Below are 19,728 nucleotides of genomic sequence, written 5' to 3'. Positions count from 1 at the left end.
CATGGGTTTTTTCTTTTCCCTCTGTTATAGTTGTTGTTGTTGAAGCTGTTGTTGTTGTTGTTGTTGGCCCCTCTGCATGTCGGATTGTCATGGCTGGTGGCCGACCTCGCCGGGGGGGGTCACCCATCTACCTTGTCGGGCTGGTGTTGGCCTCCCTCGCCTGGCTGGTGCTAGTCGACCTCGCCAGTGTGTTGTGGGACTGCCCTTCCTACTCATTGCCGGTCTCCCCTGTCGGGGTGGTGGAGATCTCTAGGTGAGTTATCTGTGAATCCTTTTCTAGGATGAATCCAAGTTACTTGCTAGATTGAATATAGTTGTCAGGTTCTTCTCAATTTACTGAATCAGAAATGGAAGGCAAGCAAAGGTAGCCATCTATTCATAACCATTATCTTTTCTCTAGCCAATCAGGGTAGTCTTTGTCTTGTTGCAAGATATTATCCCCAGTAGACATTATTATATTATTATTATTATAATTTATTTTATATATCACCCTTCTCCCGAAGGACTTGGAGGCAGTGAACAGCCAGCAGATAAAATACAGAAAATACAAAAATTAAAACAATATTAAAAACCAATTAAATTAATTTGGCCCACAATTAAAACACCCCCATATTAAAAAACCCATAATTTAGCAATTTAAAATTAAAACAATTTAAAAAATATGGTCAGGTCAGCCCAGCTTGATGAAACAAAAACGTCTTTAAGGCACGGCGGAAAGTGCACAGATCTGGGATCCGCTGTATCTCTGGGGGCAACTCGTTCCAGAGGGTTGGTGCCCCCGCAGAGAAGGCTCTCCCCCTGGGGGCCGCCGGCCAACATTGTTTGGCCGACGGAACCCTGAGGAGCCCCTCTCTGTGGGAGCATACTGGTCGGTGGGAGGCTACTGGCGGCAGAAGATGGTCTCGTAAATATCCGGGCCCTAAGCCATGGAGCGCTCTAAAGGTGGTAACCAATACCTTGAAGCACACCCAGAAGACCACTGGGAGCCAGTGCAGCTCGCGCAGGAGAGGTGTTACATAGGAGCATCGAGTCGCCCCCATCACCACCCGCGCGGCCGCATTCTGGACCAGTTGGAGCCTCCGGGTGTTCCTCAAGGGGAGCCCCATGTAGAGAGCATTACAGTAGTCGAAGCGGGATGTGACGAGGGCATGAGTGACCGTGCGTAAGGCATCCCGATCCAGAAAGCGACGCAACTGGTGAATCAGGCGAACCTGATAAAAAGCCCCCCTGGCCACAGCCATCATATACTCTTCCAAAGACAGCCGTGTATCCAGGAGGACACCCAAGTTGCGAGCCCTCTCTGTGGGGGCCAATGACTCGCCCCCAAAAGTCAGCGATGGTACCAACTGACTATATTGGGATGCCAGAAGCCACAGCCACTTGGTCTTGGATGGGTTGAGCCTGAGCCTTTTTCTCCCCATCCAGATCCGCACGGCCTCCAGGCACCAGGACATCACATCAAGGGCATCGTTGGGGTGGTCCGTGGTGGAGATGTAGAGCTGAGTATCATCAGCGTACAGATGACACTTCACCCCGAAACCACGGATGATCTCACCCAGAGGCTTCACATAAATGTTGAACAGAAGGGGCCAGAGAACCGACCCTTGCGGCACCCCACACACAAGTCGCCTCGAGGTCGATCTCTGCCCCCCTGTCAACATGAACTGCGACCGGTCGGAGAGGAAGGAGGAGAACCACCGCAACACGGTGCCCCCTATCCCCAACCCCTCCAGTCAGCGCAGCATGATACCATGGTCGATGGTATCAAAAGCCGCCGAGAGATCTAATAGGACCAGGACAGAGGAACAACCCCTGTCCTGAGCCCTCCAGAGATCATCCACCAATGCAACCAATGCCGTTTCCATGCTGTGCCCAGGCCTGAAACCCGACTAGAATGGATCTAGATAAACTGTTTCCTCCAGGAACCGTGGAAACTGTCGTGCCACCACACTCTAAACAACCTTCGCCACAAAGCGAAGGTTGGAGACAGGACGATAATTTGCTAATACAGCCGGGTCCAGGGAAGGCTTCTTTTATACTAGATATGCCTAGTATAAAAACAGTTCTCCTGTGGAATCCCAGTGTAACAAAAATTTTAAATGTATTCTGTGTAGAAAGTTTTAGACCAATTGTGATCAAGGTGTAGAAAAATAAGATACAGTTAATGTAGCTCCTTCACATCATTTCTTTGTTGTCCATCCTGTTCTCAATATTTTGAAAGCAATTTTGGAAGTCAAAAGCCTATTCTATTTGCCCTTTCTCTGTCTCAAAGAGTCAATTGCCTGGGTCTATATAACTAGTTCAAATGCCTTGAATACTCTAGAACCGTGATGGCGAACCTATGGCATGCGTGCCACAGGCGGCATGCGGAGCCATGTTGCCTGGCACACCAGGTCAGCTCCGGCGTGCATGCATACACCGGCCGGCTGATTTTCGGGCCTTCTGGGCCCACCAGAAGTAGGGAAACAGGGTGTTTCCTGCCTCTGGTGGGACTGGAGGGGTGGGGAAGGCCTGTTTTTCTTTCTCACCTGGCTCCAGATCTTCTCTATGCATCTGGGGAGAGCGAAAACAGCCTTTCCCACCCCCTCGGAGGCCCTCCAGAGGCCCAGTTGGACAGAAAGTGATGTTTTTTGCTGTCCCCAGCCTCCAGAGCCTTTCTAGGAGCAGGGGGGGAGGGGGAGTGATGCACGCATGCACAGGGCAGGGCACATAGAATTATGGGTGTGGGCACATGCGCGCGCGAACCTCCCCCCCCTTCCTGACATGGATGGTAAAAAGGTTAGCCATCACTGCTCTAGAAGGTAGTGCAACATGTTCAGAATTAGCTTTGCAAAGCATAATAAAGAAGAAACTATCAACTTACAAGCTGGAACATGTAAGTGGCTTCAGCCCACCTCAACATGGGAGATTGAAGCTCCACTATGAGAATATGCCCATGGCAAAAAGGAAACGGAACATCTTTATATCACATTACGCAAGCTGGGTGAATTTACTTGGATTTAATTTTATTTATAATTTATATAAAACAAATGCAAATTGTGTGTATTTAATATTTCAACAACTTCTTGAAGACTGCCATCATGCACTTTGTGACACTCTGTTTCCATTAGGATATGCAGTGATTAATTCTGCTTTTATATTTAATGTTTAATTTGTTCTCTTGTTAACACTGAATTATTGCATCTTTTCCTTATCTTTCATTTCTACTTTTATTTTTTAAATAAATTTGTCCTGTTAAAGCCAACTCTAATAGTAACATAGTAGAAATCTTATCTTATTTTTATGATAATCAGCATCAACCAGATTTGCATGCAAATACTGTAGTTTTAAAAATCAAACACACAAAATTTCATGACCAACAATAAAATTTATTCTTCTTTAAGTATTATTTAATTGTTTATAAGCAAGATAATGAAAACAAAGACATTCTTTATCATAGTGTGTATGAAAACTTAAGAAGATTAAGGGGAAGATAAATATTCAAATAATCTGGCAAGAGACTTCAGAACATTTATATAAAAGATACCTTAATGGAACACTGCTGCCAGAGCTATTCAGAGTGAGCAGCATTGGATGGGCAAGATGTAAGCGGTGTAGCACAGGGAGAAATACAAAGATTCCATATCGTTTACTCAACAGACTATATTTGCATTGAATGTGCAATTTTGCACAAGTGTAGCATTAAAAAGCCACTGATTTCAAGATGCATTGGCATAGCTTCCCTTTGTCATCTAAATAAAATTTTAAATGAGATTATCCTACTCAGAACAGTTTTATCCACCCTGATCAGGAAGTAAGCCCAAGTGGCTTTTGAAAAATTTTCTTTAATTTGCAATATATCTACTTCAAGACATCAGATCTCTGCTATTAGTTACAAAAATTATAGAAATAATGAAAGATATTTCTGCAGATGAATACAGTATGTGTTAGTTAAAAAACCAACTTGTTCTTATCAACTGATAAAAATCTCAAAAAACATTTATATATGCTCTTAATACCGGTATTTCTAAAAAAAGCCCAGATCTCCAGATAATGAATTGTAGTAAAGTTATTTAAATTCAACACAAAAGCTACATACCTAACAGTTGGTTAATCTGAAAACATTAAAGTATAACAGTGGGTTACAATATTGGGCAAATTATCATATTTATATTTAATGTTGCCTAATTTTGTGGTTTTTTTACTCAAAAGAAAATCTCAGGAAGCTCTATACACCAAGGAAGGGTCCTGGGATTGCCGTCTTATTTTTTGTTTTGCAATAACGTTCTTGGGAAGAGTAATGTTTCCCATATTTCTAAGTTAAACGAAGAGTTTTTTAAAGCAAGAGTGACAGTAGGTTTTACCATTCTGCTCCTGAAAAATACCATTGTGCAACTGAGTAAGGCAAAAGGCACAAACAAAGTGCTCTGGGTGAAACTTGTGTCCCATGGCACTGACGCACCGTCCAACGATAGGTTTTCCACAACCATGGCACACTGTTCCCTGGTGATGATGGAAGTGAAGCTCACAGTATGGCTGACCATTCAGTTCAAAGAAAGAACCATCAGTAAAACTGCAGAAACAATCCTGAAAATAGAGGAAAGGAGCCTGTGTCAGGGTATAAAAATATTTCTGAGATTGGTATATGGTTAGATTCTTTCCAGTGCTGCATTAGGCAAAGGCACCCTGATTACTAGTTCGCTACTATTTAAAATAAATAACTTTGGCTGTTTTTTTTTTCCTAATTCATTATTTTCTTCTTGGAATTATGTTTGAAACATAAACCCATCCAGGACAGAAGTGGAACTGTTACAAAAACAGCTAATCCTGCCCAAGGTTTTTCAATGTAAGTATCCAGGTCAACATAAGGACACTTAAGAATAGGCCCACTTTTTCCTAATATTAAGTTCAAATTGTGTTGCAGTGTTCGCTTCCACTTTTAACAACATTAACTTGCTATCATCAATATTTGGATAGTGTGTTTATATGTGTATGTGTGCATGTGTATGCGTGTAGGTATGTGTGTACACACGTAAAAATATATACATGCTTTGTGGCACAGGTTTAATATCAGATTTTAATATTTTTAGTTTGAGAGATTTCCTAATATCAAGGTACAAATCACACATCAATTAGCTGGCATTTAAGAAGTCTAATTATATGCAGGGGCTGTAACCAAAGTCTATCTGGAGCCCCTTAAATATTGGATGTACCACTAAGCCAAATCCCACCACTTAAGTGTCCCATAACTACCAGCTACCCAAACAGATACTAACTCTGGGTGATTCCACATACTTACTCTGCACACAAAACATTCGGGATGCCATACGGCATTCAGAGCTGACAAATATTGAGTCATCACAGGACGATCACAGCCTCTGCATTTGGGAGAAAAAATGCTCTGGAAATCTTTCTGGCAGTATGGCTTTCCATCTTTCACCTGGAAACCTACAGAAGAAGGTTTGGGAACATAATAATTAAAAACAGTGAATTCGTCACATGGACACAAAGGTATGCTATCTCTTTGCTTGGAAAAGCATTAGGAAGGGAGAGACTCTTTAATTAGGGTCCCTGATCTTCAGACTAGTTGAACATTGATCTGTTAACGATCTTGATTGTCAAAGCGAGAACTATTTTGACATGTAGTTCTTTTTATGAGTTCTTATGAATTGCAGGAGTGAATGTTTTGCCATAAAGGCAGGAAGAAACAGGGTGGAAACAGAAGGAGAAGGATAGAGAGATGGAGACTTAAGAGACTGGTAGAAAGGAATATATAATTAATGGTTTTCTATTAACTTCCATACAAGGAATGAAGTAGAAGATATTACATCACTGGCATTTAACTCTAACTAAATTCGCATGAATGATCCAACAATTGGAATGATCCAATTGTTATAGGGCTTGGAATCAGAAAGGAACATTTTTATCAGTGTGGTAGACTTGTAAAAAGGTGAATTATTGGACGATACTATTTAAAGTTAGAATAATAACTGAACAAAAAATAGAATGCATTCAAGAGTTGTGATTACTACATATTTTTGAGGGCGATAACTCTAAATAAAAAGGAACTAATTGTATTCTTACTCCTGGCTGCAGAATTGAAAGTTGCTCAAAACTGAAATTTCTAGATAACCTGTAATTGAATAAATGGCATGCAAAAGTATGGTCAATTGTTCTTATGGAAAAAGTAACCAATAAAATTTGAATGCTGATTTCGCTAATTGATGAATCACATTTTTATTGGTTCTGGAAAGATTATATACAGTAAGTTGTACTTCTAATAATAACTCTTCTACTGATAAATTGAATGTTATGTAACCTATGATTGAATGTTGACAATTTGGCATTGTTATTTTATATTCTTCTTGTTTTTGCTTTACAGAATATTAAACATTAAAAAATTAAAAACAGGTTGTGGCATTCTACAATATATAATAAAGGAAGCAATACATGTTTAATGCATGCATGAATGACTTATAAATTTAAAAGTCTAGTTCTAAATATAACATCTATAATGGAATAGTTGTGGCTAGCAATGATGAATAGAGAGTAGTGGGCAAAGAATTTGGTAATAGGTTGGATATAATATTATGACTATGACCACATGTGCTCTAATTCTATTTGTTTGCTGGAGGTTTTGAATAATGGTAGCTTGATTGCTTCCTGGGAAGAAAGTGTCCAAAATGGCCACATATGGCTGTACTTCAGTGTCTGTAGGATGAGCAATGAAACTGTCCCTTTGTTATTGTCACACCCTTTAATCTCTATTTCCAGATGAGCCTCCACTCACAGTCAGAGAAGGTATGCTCGTGGTGCCAGACTGATAAGGACTGAGTTTCTCAGCCAAAGGCAGCCAGGAATCTCCATCTAGAATCTACCTTGGATAGTTACTTTCCTTATACCAGAAATAACTACTAAATAGACCAGAGGTCTTCAAACTTGGCAGCTTTAAGACTTGTGGACTTCAACTCCCAGAATTAGCTGGCTGGAGAATTCTGGGGGTTGAAGTCCACAAGTCTTAAAGCTGCCAAGTTTGGGGACCCCTGAGATACAAGCCAATTCTGCTTTACATTGTACTAGAATGAAATACTTTGAACATAAAATACAAGCATGCTGATAGAATGAAATACTTTGAACATAAAATACAAGCATGCTGAAATGAATCTGTTAATACATATGTTAATTTATAAAAACTATAATAACGAAAGTGCATTCACAAGACATTATGTGACAAATATTTTCAACAGGAGGCTCTAAGATCAGAGTTGGTGCTTTTCATGAGATGATTATATCAGAGAGTTTAAGAGGAAAGTTACTGGACCAATAAGTAAAGGCTAAAAGATTTGCTGTTATGACCACAAGAGGATTCCAAGAACAAATCTATTATCAGTGCAGATGAACCATTCTAGACAGAATTCTGGAACATTAAGTTCTGCCCCCTTATCTTTCACACAAAATAGATAAACATGAACATTTAGATTTTTAGATTTGCTCTGTTTCAAGAAAGTCTAAATTCCTCACATAGCTTAAAGAAAAAATCACCATAGGTACCCCAGTAAAGGCAAATCGCTATGATGCAGAAAAGTGGAGGATTTAAAAAAAAAAAGATTTTGAAGCAAAAACAGGGATGAGTTTTAAATGAGAAGCCATTAAAGATAGAGCTTGATATTGGGAACATATGCAGTTTGATTTCCTCTAAACTTTCCTCTCTCTCCTCTGGTGCAATACCTGGCTGAACTTGTCTAAGAAATATTAGTATGGTTAATATTTGAGTGAGAATCTACCCAGATATTCCAGGCCTCAAAAGAATACAGTCATCAGGAGTTCAACTCAATTTGCTAAATATTTACTTTTTAGATTAAACCGAGAAATTGAAGAATATTCTAAAAGGCAATGACAACCGTCTTTTGGTACTGTGGTTAAGAAAAATGCATGGCTGTTTCCATGTAGATCAACTCAAGGGTATATTTATCTATACTTCCTTATATAGAATTTGGAAGTGAAAGCTACAGATTGCTGCTAACAAAGTAAATTTGTTATGTCCTTATTTGGGCATCCGCCGGGGATTGGCTAATCCTCCGGCGGGAAAATTAAAGAACTGTCATTGGGCGGCTGAGCCTGCCGGAGCATATTTAAAGAGCCCCGGCAGCACAGCCGCTCGTCTTTTCCTTGTGCTTAAATAAAGTGCTGAATTGGACCAGAGCTGGTCACGTCTTGCTTCCCTGCGCCGACTATAAATGTTCGATCAATAAGGCCCTATCGCAGAGCACATACCCAGTTCCAGTGGTGCAACATCTGCTGCATTCACTTGGGAGTGGGACAATATTTGCCAAACTGGACCTGGCCCAGGCTTACCAACAATTGCCAGTAGACGAAAAAACTGCGGAGGCACAAACTATTGTCACCCATAGAGGCGCATTTAAGTGTAACCATCTCCAATTTGGAGTCAGCGCAGCCCCAGGCATTTTTCAATCCATGATGGAACGCCTTCTCCAAGGCATTCCAGGGGTGGTGCCGTACTTTGATGATGTGTTAATCTCCGGGCACTCTAAAACCCAGCTGCTTGAGCGACTTAAACAAGTTTTGCAGCGCTTCAAGGAGAAGGGTTTGAGAGTTAGGAGAGACAAATGCATCATTGGGGTCCAGGAGGTCGAGTTCCTGGGCTATCTCATAGATGGCACCGGCATCCACCCCACCAAAGCTAAAGTCAGGGCAATCCACGAAGCTCCAGCCCCCAAAAACAAAGCCGAGCTTCAAGCATTTTTGGGATTGCTAAATTTTTATGCGGTGTTCCTTAAACAGAAGGCAACAGCCGCTGAGCCACTCCATCGATTGCTGGGGAAAGCGGTTCCGTGGAGATGGGGGACAGAAGAGGAAGCCGCCTTCAAGACCATTAAGGGACTCCGATCATCAGACAGCGTGCTCATCCAGTACCATGAGACGCTTCCCCTGCTGCTGACCTGCGATGCTTCACCATACGGGATTGGTGCAGTCCTCAGCCACCAGCTACCCAATGGATCAGAGGCACCCATCACCTACTTTTCCAAAACGATGTCCAGCACCGAAAGAAATTACAGTCAGCTGGACAAGGAAGCCTTGGCCATCGTGGCTGGCATCAAGCGCTTCCACGAATACCTATATGGCCGGAACTTCACGGTCATCACAGACCATAAGCCACTATTGGGACTTTTAGCAGGTGACAAGCCCACACCCGGGTATATGTCGCCCAGGATGACACGCTGGGCCATCTTCCTTGCCGGGTATTCCTACAAACTCGTCCACAGGCCTGGCAAAACCATCGGGAACGCAGATGCCCTGAGCAGATGCCCATCCAGGGAGCCAGTAGAAGACCCCGCACCCACCCTCAGTCTCCTCCACATAGACGCCGACAGAGACTGCCCAGTGACGTCAGCTGACGTGGCCACCCACACCCAGAGGGACCCTGTGCTCAAACAAGTAAGATCCTGGGTCTTGCGAGGCTGGCCAGCAGAGAAACCGGCAGAAAAGTTCAGCCCATTCGCACGGAAGCAACAGGAGCTGTCCACGATGAAAGGCTGCATCCTATGGGGAGACCGGGTGCTGATTCCCAGCGCGCTACAGAAGAAGATGCTCAAAACGCTCCACAATGGACACCCTGGCATCATGAGAATGAAAGGACTGGCACGGAGTTACGTCTGGTGGCCATCCCTGGACAAGGACATTGAAGAGTGGGTCGCAACAAAATTGTTTTGTTTATTACCAATCTTACCTACTTAAATGCTTAGGATATTTTATAACAGTTTGTTTGCAGACAGTGCAGTGTAGGGTTTTTTAGGTAGATAATTGTTTATAAAGCTTCTTTTGGACTCCACAATCTCTAGAAAGGCATCTATACATTGTTTCCAGTGAATTTGCTTAGTCTCCCTATACTGACTTCATCCTTGATAAATTGATTTACTTTTCTATTAAGGCTTCAGGAAGATTATAAAATATTCTTATAAGGTTAGAGTGAACAAGTTTTCCCCTCAGTTACTAAGATTGTGTAGTGTTAGGGTTAGGGTTAGTGTGTGGTCCCATTGCGAACTGGTAGTAAAGGTAAGTAGAACCCACTCCCTGAACTGCAGTGATTCACTTAACAACTGTGGCAAGAAAGGTTGTAAAATGGGGCAAAACTCAATTAACAACTGTCTCGCTTAGCAACAGAAGTTTTGGGCTCAATTATGGCCCTAAGTCAAGGACTACATTATTGCTCTTTATAAAACATGCTAAGATAAAATAAATAAACTTGATTAAGAAAAAGTTTCTCCTGCCGAATCAGAATTAACAATCTAGTTGAATTAACAATCAGTTGTGCCACAGCCACGAAGAGAAGGATAATTGTTTAGACAAATCAAGCCTGCTCATGCCACTAGCCAGCTTGTTACCGTTCATATTGAGTAAAAATATAATTTGGTTCACCGTGGGGTCAGCTAGTGCTTTGCTAAACTTTTGCAATTCTTACATGTTTCAAGAGAGAACAACCCTTAATTGCACAAAGCAGTTATTGCATTGGAATCTGAGTCACCACACCAAAGATGAAGAAACTGCTGCCAATGCAATAAAGTTCATGCTTCTAAAAGCATGAAGCAATAACTGTGAGCAGTGCTTAGGGGAAATTCTCCCACATGGCCAAGAAAGAAAGAATAGTGCCCTTGGGTTGCCTAAAAGACTTAATTTAGTTAGAATCCAGCTCATCAAATTGGCCTGTAAAACTTTTTGCATTTTAGTTCTAATTAGGAGCTCGGGGACCCAAGTTTTACTGATATGGGCTCAGAGATCCACTAGGAGCTAATTACTGGTGTCCTATTAGTGCTCATACGTGATCAAATCCCACGGTGAGTGTGCTGATGCTTTTCTGATTGTTGTTTGTCAAGCAGGGGAAAAAAACCAATTATTTGCTGCATGCTACCCAGGAAAAATGAAATTGAAACACTTTAATCAGTGCTCCCCTCTGCTGCTCTGTGTATCAGCTTACACTCAGGAGAGATAAAACGCATTCAAAGAAAACTATGATACTGGCATCCATTAGAAGAAAACTACTATTACCTGAGTGACCATACATACATGCATACATGTCATGCCATTTCCTTAGAAGGCAGACAGTATGGTGGGGTCCTTGGTATTCTCTGAGCTCAGTAGTTTTCTTGCAGATGTTTCATCATCAAATCAGGTAACCTCATCAGTGCTTTATCTAGTTTGATAATAAAACGTCTGCAAGAAAACAATCAAGCTCAGAGAGGACCCCGCAGTTCAAATCTGAGCTACAAATATTCTCTTCTATCAGCAGACAACATGATATGACATGAAGAAAAAACATAAGAAATAATAAGCCAAAAACATTAAATGCATGAGATAAATGAAAGGAAACAAGTTGCAGCCAATTTATACTGACATCATTTATGACGCCTTCACACTTTCTAGCCTTGTGAACCTTCTATCCTTCCATCAAGTCTGTACTTAGCTTCAGCCACTACTTTTTGTTCTTTAAGGAGTCTACCTCCTCTTTAGAAACACTTATTGACTCCATCCAACCACACTTTTTCTTACTTCTCCTTTTTTCAGTGCAGTCACTCTTCCTTCACATATTTGCTTCACAATTCAGCCCTCATTCTTTCTCTCTGTATAACTGAACCGCCTAAGGTACCGTACTTCTTTAGTACTCTCATTTTTTAATCCAATCCACATTCATTCAACATCCATCCATCCATCCACTCACTTATTCATTCATTCTTCCTTGATCCAATCTTTTCTTGTTTTCTTGTAGATGTAAGTACCCCATTTTCTCTGCATCCATCATTTTTATATTTCTCCTGATATACCAAATTCTGACTTCTATATAACAAATGCAGCCAGAAGCATACATTTATTCACAGCCATGTTTGCATCTTTCAGCAAGATTCCTTACTCCATCCTACTGGCAACTTTTCTAGCGGCATTTTCTATCTTTAAAAATTCTGCATTCATTTCCTCATTTGCAAATTCACATACAGCACCTCCTCAAATTTTTCTTGGCTTGTGTATAATATTGAATCACTTCCCGCAGAGTTGGAATGAGATGTTTGGGGCTAAGAATACTTCTACTCGGAAATGTTTCACATTCATCTACCTGGATTATATTTATACCAATAGATAAAGACATTAAACAAGCTGGCAAAAGCTAAGTCAGGAACTTTGAGAAATAATGACGCACCATCATCACCAAAAACAGTCCCACAATGTGTACAAAAGAAATGCTCAGGGTGCCAAGTCTGATCCATAGCTGTTATGATTTTCTGTAAAGAAAACAAAAAGCTTTACTGGAATAATATTATATATGACAAATGTATCTTTGGTACATGGAACAGGGAGGGTGGCATCGTTTTGTCTTTAGCCTCACATAGCTAATGCTTGGGACGAGTTATGAAGGCAGTTGATTACCAGAAGGCAGAAACAGTGAAACATACCTCCTGGATGGGTGCCGTACAGTAAGCACAGCGAGGAGAGAAGAGCTGATGGTAGTCTTCTTGGCAGTAAGCTTTATTGTCCCGCTCAAAGAATGGCCGGGAGCCCACTTCTTTTCCACAATGGGCGCATGTGAAGTGTTCAGGATGCCATATCTTTCCCAGAGCTGTAATTACCTAGAATTCATTAAAGGATTAGTTGAAGACATTGGATAAAGATACTTCACTCTCTACAGTGCAGACTCTCTCAAAAAGAAGCTACACATTCTCAAAGATGCTCTGTTTTACATCAAGCGCCCCTCATTGGCTTAGCGAGCAACAGAAGCTCTTTAGGCTAAGACATAAAGATTCTCAGTGATTGCAAAATAAAAAATTCTAATTTGCCTTCTTAATTATAGATGTCATGCAGTTTAAAAGTGTGACAAATAAGCAATTGATTATAGCAACCTTGGTGAGACTGGGAATGGTAGAAAGAGCAGATAGCTAGATCCATCCCCATGCTTACCTTTCCAGCAATAGGTTTATGGCAAGAGGCACAGTTACCCTTAGGCACAGTAGCAACGCCAAGGTCCTGCATATCATGAGTCAAACTCTTCAACATGCTGTCTAGGTTGTCAGTGGTGTTCCCTTCTGCTGAAGTTGACTGACCAGAAGTGGCCAGGCCATCTGAGACCTACCGGAGAATAAATAATTTGCAATCTCTATCTTTTTGTGTAGCTTTCTCTGCTTCCAGGACAGGTATTTATTGATCTATTAATCCGCAACATTCATGCACTTTTATAAAACATTTTCGATGACATATAATTCTCATATATACATCCCCACATTTTTTTTTCTTTCCTGAAAAAAATGTTTGGAACAAACAGAATCATGCTTTTCTTTTTGAATGGCAAATCTACGAACTCTTAATTATGTAATACTGTAAGGACATGGTTCTTAAACATGTTCTTTTTTATTTTGTACATTCAACTGCACAAGGCTTTTAGCTCCCTTAACTTCCTATGCTCAAACTACACCCCCAAACGATATTATGAAAACCATTTCCCACAGTTCTTTTCCAGATCTGAAACATAGGCAGTCAGGGAGGCTGCAGGGTGATCAAAGATGCAGGACCAAGGAAAAAAAAAAAGCCAAGAACAACTGCAATCATAAAATATACTAGATATATACAGAAGCATATGATAATATACACAACCACGTGAGAAATAATTTAAAGACATTCAGAATAATAGTACTCATGATAGCCTCCAGTCTCACTTCCTAAGTATTTTTAAACCCTGTACTCTCCCTTTATGATTTTTTCCTGTCAATATGAATTTGAAGCAGGCAAGCTGACTATAATGTAGACAAGCTCCATCTTTCCTTAATTTATTTGCCAGTGTTTTTCAACCTTGGCAACTCCAGTATGTGTGGACTTCAACTCCTAGAATTGTGAGTTTGTTATACTCTGTATAAACAGTTTTCATTTCAAAAGGTATTTAAGTTACAATCCCATTATTCACCTTGGACTGGATTGTTCCTAAGCAAGCCAAAATATCATCCAGTTCCTGAGCAACTGAAGTAGAAGATGAGGAGGACACAATTGGCTGTGGAGGTAAAACTTTGCTATAAAAAATAAAAATATGTATGATCAACCAAGTGAAAGGAATGAAAAAGTAAATCTTTAAATTCTTGCATATACTATCATTCTATCTGTCATTATATACGTATAATACCTTCTCAAAAAAACAACAACCCACTATTTCAGTTATTTACTTATTGGCCTCAAAAGTTCATCTCAGAATATGACTCAAATTTATGAATGGCAAAACCTGTGATTTATTTGCTGTTCTACTGTATTAGTATTAGGCAAGCAATAATTCTGCCTGTCCTCTTACCGACTTCCCATTTTCTATAAAGTACTGATAGATTGCATGCATGTATAAGACAGTCCAATTTGTGAAAGGCTGTAGAAATTTAATGCAATATATGGAGACCACACATTTTCATGTCATTTAATTCATCTATCTTTTTGCTCATCATTCTTAAGTGATGAACTGGCAAATCAAAATATTCGTTTCATAAAGCAGTTGAAACTTTCACTATGAAAAATTTTTTTTGAGTTGCAACACTCAACTTTTATGCTAATGTCTGAGCTAATTTATTAATTTTAAGTCACCCTAAAATTTTCCGGTTAGATAGCATAAGTGTATATTATACGGATGATAATAAAATATTTTTTCCAATATAATTTTCACCCACTCTGCAAGCCAAAAATTACATTATATACTAAATCACCCAGGGTTCTTGGAAATAAGGATGAATAATTTCCAGAGCTTTATATTTCTGACTCAGGATATATTTACATTCAGCCTTGTGAGTACCATACAGATAAATATTCCTCCTGTTTAAATGTTACTTAAAATACCAACTTGATTCCCTGTTTTGAAAATTAGTGACATTGTTATAACCATTTGATGATGTTAACAGAAACTAAAATAAAGTGACTTGATTGTAGCATCCTACTAGAAGCTGATTAAGAGTAACCTGGAATTAATGGCTAGGGAGAATTGATAAACTTTTGTGTATATAGAATAACTGGCTATACACACTCTGGCACACATTTTTTGATTGGGCAAGCTCCATTTCCTTCAATGTTCTATCAAAATGCAAAATATGCCTTGGTAACTCCAACCTATAGATAATGACCCATCTATTGGGTAAAAAGCAGCCATACTTACATTGGTAAATGTCCTTAGGTAAATGTCCTTAGGACATCCATGGGAAACTGCTTAAAATGTCATATTACAGTTTGGAAGTAAGCTTTTATAAGGAAATTGATTGTTCTAATTTCTTTACTCAAGCATAGACAAGTGAGGACAGTGATACAGCTTTAGAAGACATGAAATGCAAAACAGTAGTATAATTAAAAGATAATGTTTATTTTTTTCTGTAATAAGTTACCTGTAAATATTATCTGCATCTTCTTTATGGGTTTGAACATTGCATGCTGGTTCTACCTGGAAATATATATATATAGCAGATACGTGTAAGAATACTGCCTATACCCAAAGTCCCTGAAGAAAATGCTCAATTTCTGGTTATTATCGTGCTGATAACTACAACCATTCAGAAAATGTTGCACTGCCCAGTACTTCTAAAGCAGCCTCTAAACTATCATCTTCCATTCTGGAACCAGTTCTTCTACATGTTGTAATGGTCAACTATGTTCCAGATACAAATTGGGAGAGAAAGGCAAGCAAACGGACTATCCAATAAAGAATCTGTTATATATCAGAACAGGGATGAGCCAAGGGCTGGAATGAATTTTCTAATAGGGTCAAATTTGTGAGCACTTCCTTTCATAATTTGTAGCTTCCTAAGACTTATATAGCTTAAGAAAAATACCTTTTTTGCTTCTTCAGGTGTTAATTTGTGGTATTGGGTTAAATGGCTTTCTGTTGTTGTTGCTGCTGGTTTTGGTTTGTTGTCGCGCTCCAGAAGAAAGCAAACAGTTGGGTCTGAGTCATTCACAGTCAGACTCTGTGTGGTTTGTTCCAGTTCTGCCAACAAAGCATCTAAACAAAAGCATTATATGGTTCAAATACATCTGTCTTTTTGTCTTAGTTTTCTACAAGCCCTTTGGTATGTGCATCCCATCTCACTGTGAGTTCTTTAGCAGAAAAATAACTCTATTGCATTTGTAAAACTACAATATTGCTATCAAATGTCTCCTTGATCTATGATGACCTAGGCTGGGGCAAACAGAAGTGGAGGAAAAGACCTCTTGCTATTCCAGACTGCTACCACTATAGAAAACACCAAACTATATCTTGTAACAGAGAGGCAAAAAAGAATTGCTCATCGATTTAGGGATTATTCTATCCTTCCCAGAATGAATGTATTCACAGAAAAAGGTGGATCTAAAAGCTAAGTATAACCAAGAGATGGAAATCCCAAATTACTATAATCCTGTAGAAAAAAGAAAGAAAGAGAGGCAATAAAATTTAGCATCCACACAGAGTTCCTTGTAAGTCTTGTCAATATAGTTTTTAAAACTATGTAAAAGATACAATCCATGAAAAAAATTAAAATAATTCAGTGAGAGAATTATCTTGACGACTGATCGCACTGCCTTAGCCAAAAATATAAAAAGTAAATGTGCTTGTTTACAACATTTTCTCAGAAAAGGAAACACCACTATAGTCACAGAACATTTCCATTCTCAGTAACAGAATGCATGCTCTTTTTAGAAAAGATTTTGATCTAATCCTATCTTAAGGTCTGAGTGCAGATTGCTTTATAGGTTCGGAGGATATTTTGGTTGCACATTAATATCTGAATTTTAAATACCATTATATTTTTAATTCATGGCTCCTTGTTCTGAAGTTAAGAGAATATGTGAAATGACACATTAAAAAATATGTCCCTGTTTTAAATGGCCTCTTTATTGTTTAAACCAATAAACCAATTTTCTCTTGTGTTTTTCTGTTTGTGTGCGGGTAAACACATACAAATCTTATATAAGTATATATATGTAATCTTCTCAGAGCTATCCTTCCTCTGTGCTTCCAGGGATTATTCTTCACATCCTCTCTTCACAATTAGCTTGTGTTCGTTGTCTCTTCTTGCAATTCAGCCAGATAGTAGCTTCTCCTCCCACTGGCAAAACACTTTCCTTGTCAATGGGCAACTTCTTTAAAAGTCTCTTCATCATTTCTGCTTCCTCAAGATACCTTTTGATCATCTGGTTTTTTATCCAATCACACATACCATTTCCCTCACACTTTAAAATATGGCTTTCTGATATCTGGCTTACCCCTTCACAATGTCATAGAAACAGACATCATAAAATAATCTCTTGCCCTTCTACTGCCTTGGACACACCCATCCAAGACAACTCTCCAAGACCAAGCCAAAGTTGGTCCTATTTTTATTGGCAATTAATTCCATGGGCCAGCCTTACAATGACTGGCATTAAAAATTAGGTTAAGCATTAAACAACTATCTGCTGCCTTTTCACAATATTTAAAATCGGACATCTCTTTCTAATCATAAGACTGCTGTTTATGTATATGCCAAACAACTTTAAGGTTAACGTCATCCTTTCATGTGTGAAGACACAATGAAAAGCTAGAAACAGGAAAAATATATAAACTACATACTTGCAAATTTAACCTGTTCGTCTGTTTTAGACTGAAAGACCCTTGTAAACACATATACTGGTGGCTTGAGTGTTGATATATTGATTGAGACACACATGTGGATGTTATCAAATCACTTTTATATATCAATAAATCCCTGACTGACAAGTTCTTCTTTTCAGTTATTTCTGATTACTTCAAATGAGGACTTGCAGCTATTGTTTAGACTGAAGAAATCTTCTGATAATATATCCTCACATCTAAAGAATGTAAAATTCTGATCTGGCTTGTAAATGCTGGCTAAGTAGCAACTACACTCTCTTGTGTAAGTGATGATTAATCCTATAAATCCATATATATTGTAGGATCAAAATATTTTAAAATAGTAATACTTGTATTAAATTTGTATGCTACCCAACTCAACAGTTCTGGGTGTCTCACAACAATTAAAGAAATTACTTACCCCAAAAATCAATAAAAGATAAAGATAAAACACGGCAAATATGATAAAGCGAGGGGGTCTTACTGTCTCTCACCAAAGGCCTGGGTGAAGGGCCAGGTATTCATGACTTTGGTGAACAACAGCAGAATGGGAGCCATCCAAAACCTGGGAGGAACCACTACAGAGATGGTGCACTTCCAGAGTTCAATAAATGTTTAATTGAAAGAACCCAGAGAGTGCCAACTCTGGGCACTACCCAGAGTTACAATTTGGAAAATGGGTGGTTATAGAAAACAATGTAATAAGTAAATAACCAGTTCTAAGCTGGTTCTTTGATTTTTGTTTATTCTCCTCAACCTCTCTATAGTTTTTACTATCGTGACCATTGTATTCATCTCAATTAGCATGGAGCACTTTAGTTCTTGACTGGAGATCAAGCTTCAGAAAAGAGTGCAGAGATTATAGGAACTGTTTTGCTTCTCTGTACCACAGTATTAACAATGGTATAAATAATTGTACCAGATCTGGATTCCCTGGTGCAACAAAGATCTGCTGCTACCGTATTGCACTCATCAAATTGAAATGTAAAAAAATCCTTCTGACAAGAATTGGATTAATGAAGGCTGCTTGTTTCATCTTCATATCATAGGCTCCTTGCCCAGCAATAACATCATGCAGCTGATTGCTAACTCCAAAATGATTTTGGTGGAATAAAATAGGATGAATGGCACTTTTTCCTTATTAAACCTCTTTAATATAATAATTGCATTTTAAAATACTGTTAAGTCATTGTTAGTGGTATTTATATTCACTTTTCATCTTTTAGAAAAATATAAAGAATTGTACTAGTACATAGGGCTACTAGCATGTAAGGTCTAAAGACAAGTAGATACAAAATGATAGACATTATGATGGAATAATTCTATTATTTCATGCTGAAAACATGAAAAATGTGTGTAGTAAAATGTTATAGACTTCAAGAGAAATAGCTAGAGGGGCTCCAATCTCTGTGATTTCTATTGATCACTAGTGGCAATAGCTGATGAGCCAGAGGAAGTGAGGGCTAGCCTAGCAGGATCAAATTTAAAAACATAATTTTTATATTTTCCTAGTTCTACTTTGATTATGAAATGTTTGTTCTTTTAACAATTTACATAGTGTTTTTCCCTGCTGAAATAATCTTCTACTTATTGTATTACGTGTCATCACATTTCAAAATATTATTTTTTAGAGAAAAAATCCTGATTAAAAAGATACAGATAAACCATCAGTTTCTACTCCTAAGTTAGGTTCTAGGTTCCTTCAACATTCTGTTTTAATGTGAATTCACTTTTTTCTATACCAGCAACCAGATAGGTTGCCGTGGTTTACAGCAATCCAACCATTATGGTTTGAGGAGGGAACTGTACTAATGTATACCCATCAAGCAGCAGCTAAAGGCACAAAGCCTCTGCCTGGTGTTCAAGATCTCCTTGCCCTCTTCAGTTTTCTCTGTTTCTCCCATTCTGCATAAGATGAAACTCTTTGCGGTACGATTACAAACCCATTTCTGCAGTCCTTATTCTTTTGCTATACTAAAAAAAAAAAAAAGAATCACTTACCTAAATCATCCATGACCTATTTCCACTGGGTCTTCTTACCCGAATCTCTGGTAGAGAAGCAGGTTTGTTGAGTAATAGAAGGGGAAATGAGCAAGATGGTGAGGGTGTAGGGCAGTACTTTGCAC

At 39.1% G+C, this 19,728-nt stretch overlaps 1 protein-coding gene across 1 annotated transcript; it reads right to left on the bottom strand.

Annotated features, from left to right (window-relative positions):
* Positions 1-3,347: 3,347 nt before the first annotated feature.
* Positions 3,348-19,728, bottom strand: LPXN (leupaxin). The gene is made up of 9 exons (XM_034420300.2): positions 19,604-19,728; positions 15,825-15,994; positions 15,381-15,436; positions 13,940-14,042; positions 12,943-13,110; positions 12,441-12,614; positions 12,188-12,269; positions 5,279-5,427; positions 3,348-4,566 (listed from the first exon to the last, which is right to left on the bottom strand). The coding sequence occupies exons 1-9, from the start codon at positions 19,614-19,616 to the stop codon at positions 4,300-4,302; spliced, it is 1,182 nt and encodes a 393-aa protein (XP_034276191.2). The 5' UTR covers positions 19,617-19,728; the 3' UTR covers positions 3,348-4,299.

Source organism: Pantherophis guttatus, chromosome 1 (assembly GCF_059756535.1).
Source record: "Pantherophis guttatus breed Tessera chromosome 1, ASM5975653v1, whole genome shotgun sequence".
Classification (NCBI taxonomy): Eukaryota; Metazoa; Chordata; class Lepidosauria; order Squamata; family Colubridae; genus Pantherophis; species Pantherophis guttatus.
The sequence above is the reverse complement of the archived record's forward strand: the minus strand, read 5'-3'. Positions and strand labels throughout refer to the sequence as shown.

What these genes read in the sequence shown, in the direction of transcription:
- LPXN (XM_034420300.2), bottom strand. An exon ending in TAGGAACAATCCAGTCCAAG is followed by an intron (nt 13,111 to 13,939) that starts GTGAATAATGGG and finishes ATTCTCCGGTAG; the next exon opens with GTCTCAGATGGCCTGGCCAC. An exon ending in GTACGGCACCCATCCAGGAG is followed by an intron (nt 12,270 to 12,440) that starts GTATGTTTCACT and finishes TTTTCTTTACAG; the next exon opens with AAAATCATAACAGCTATGGA.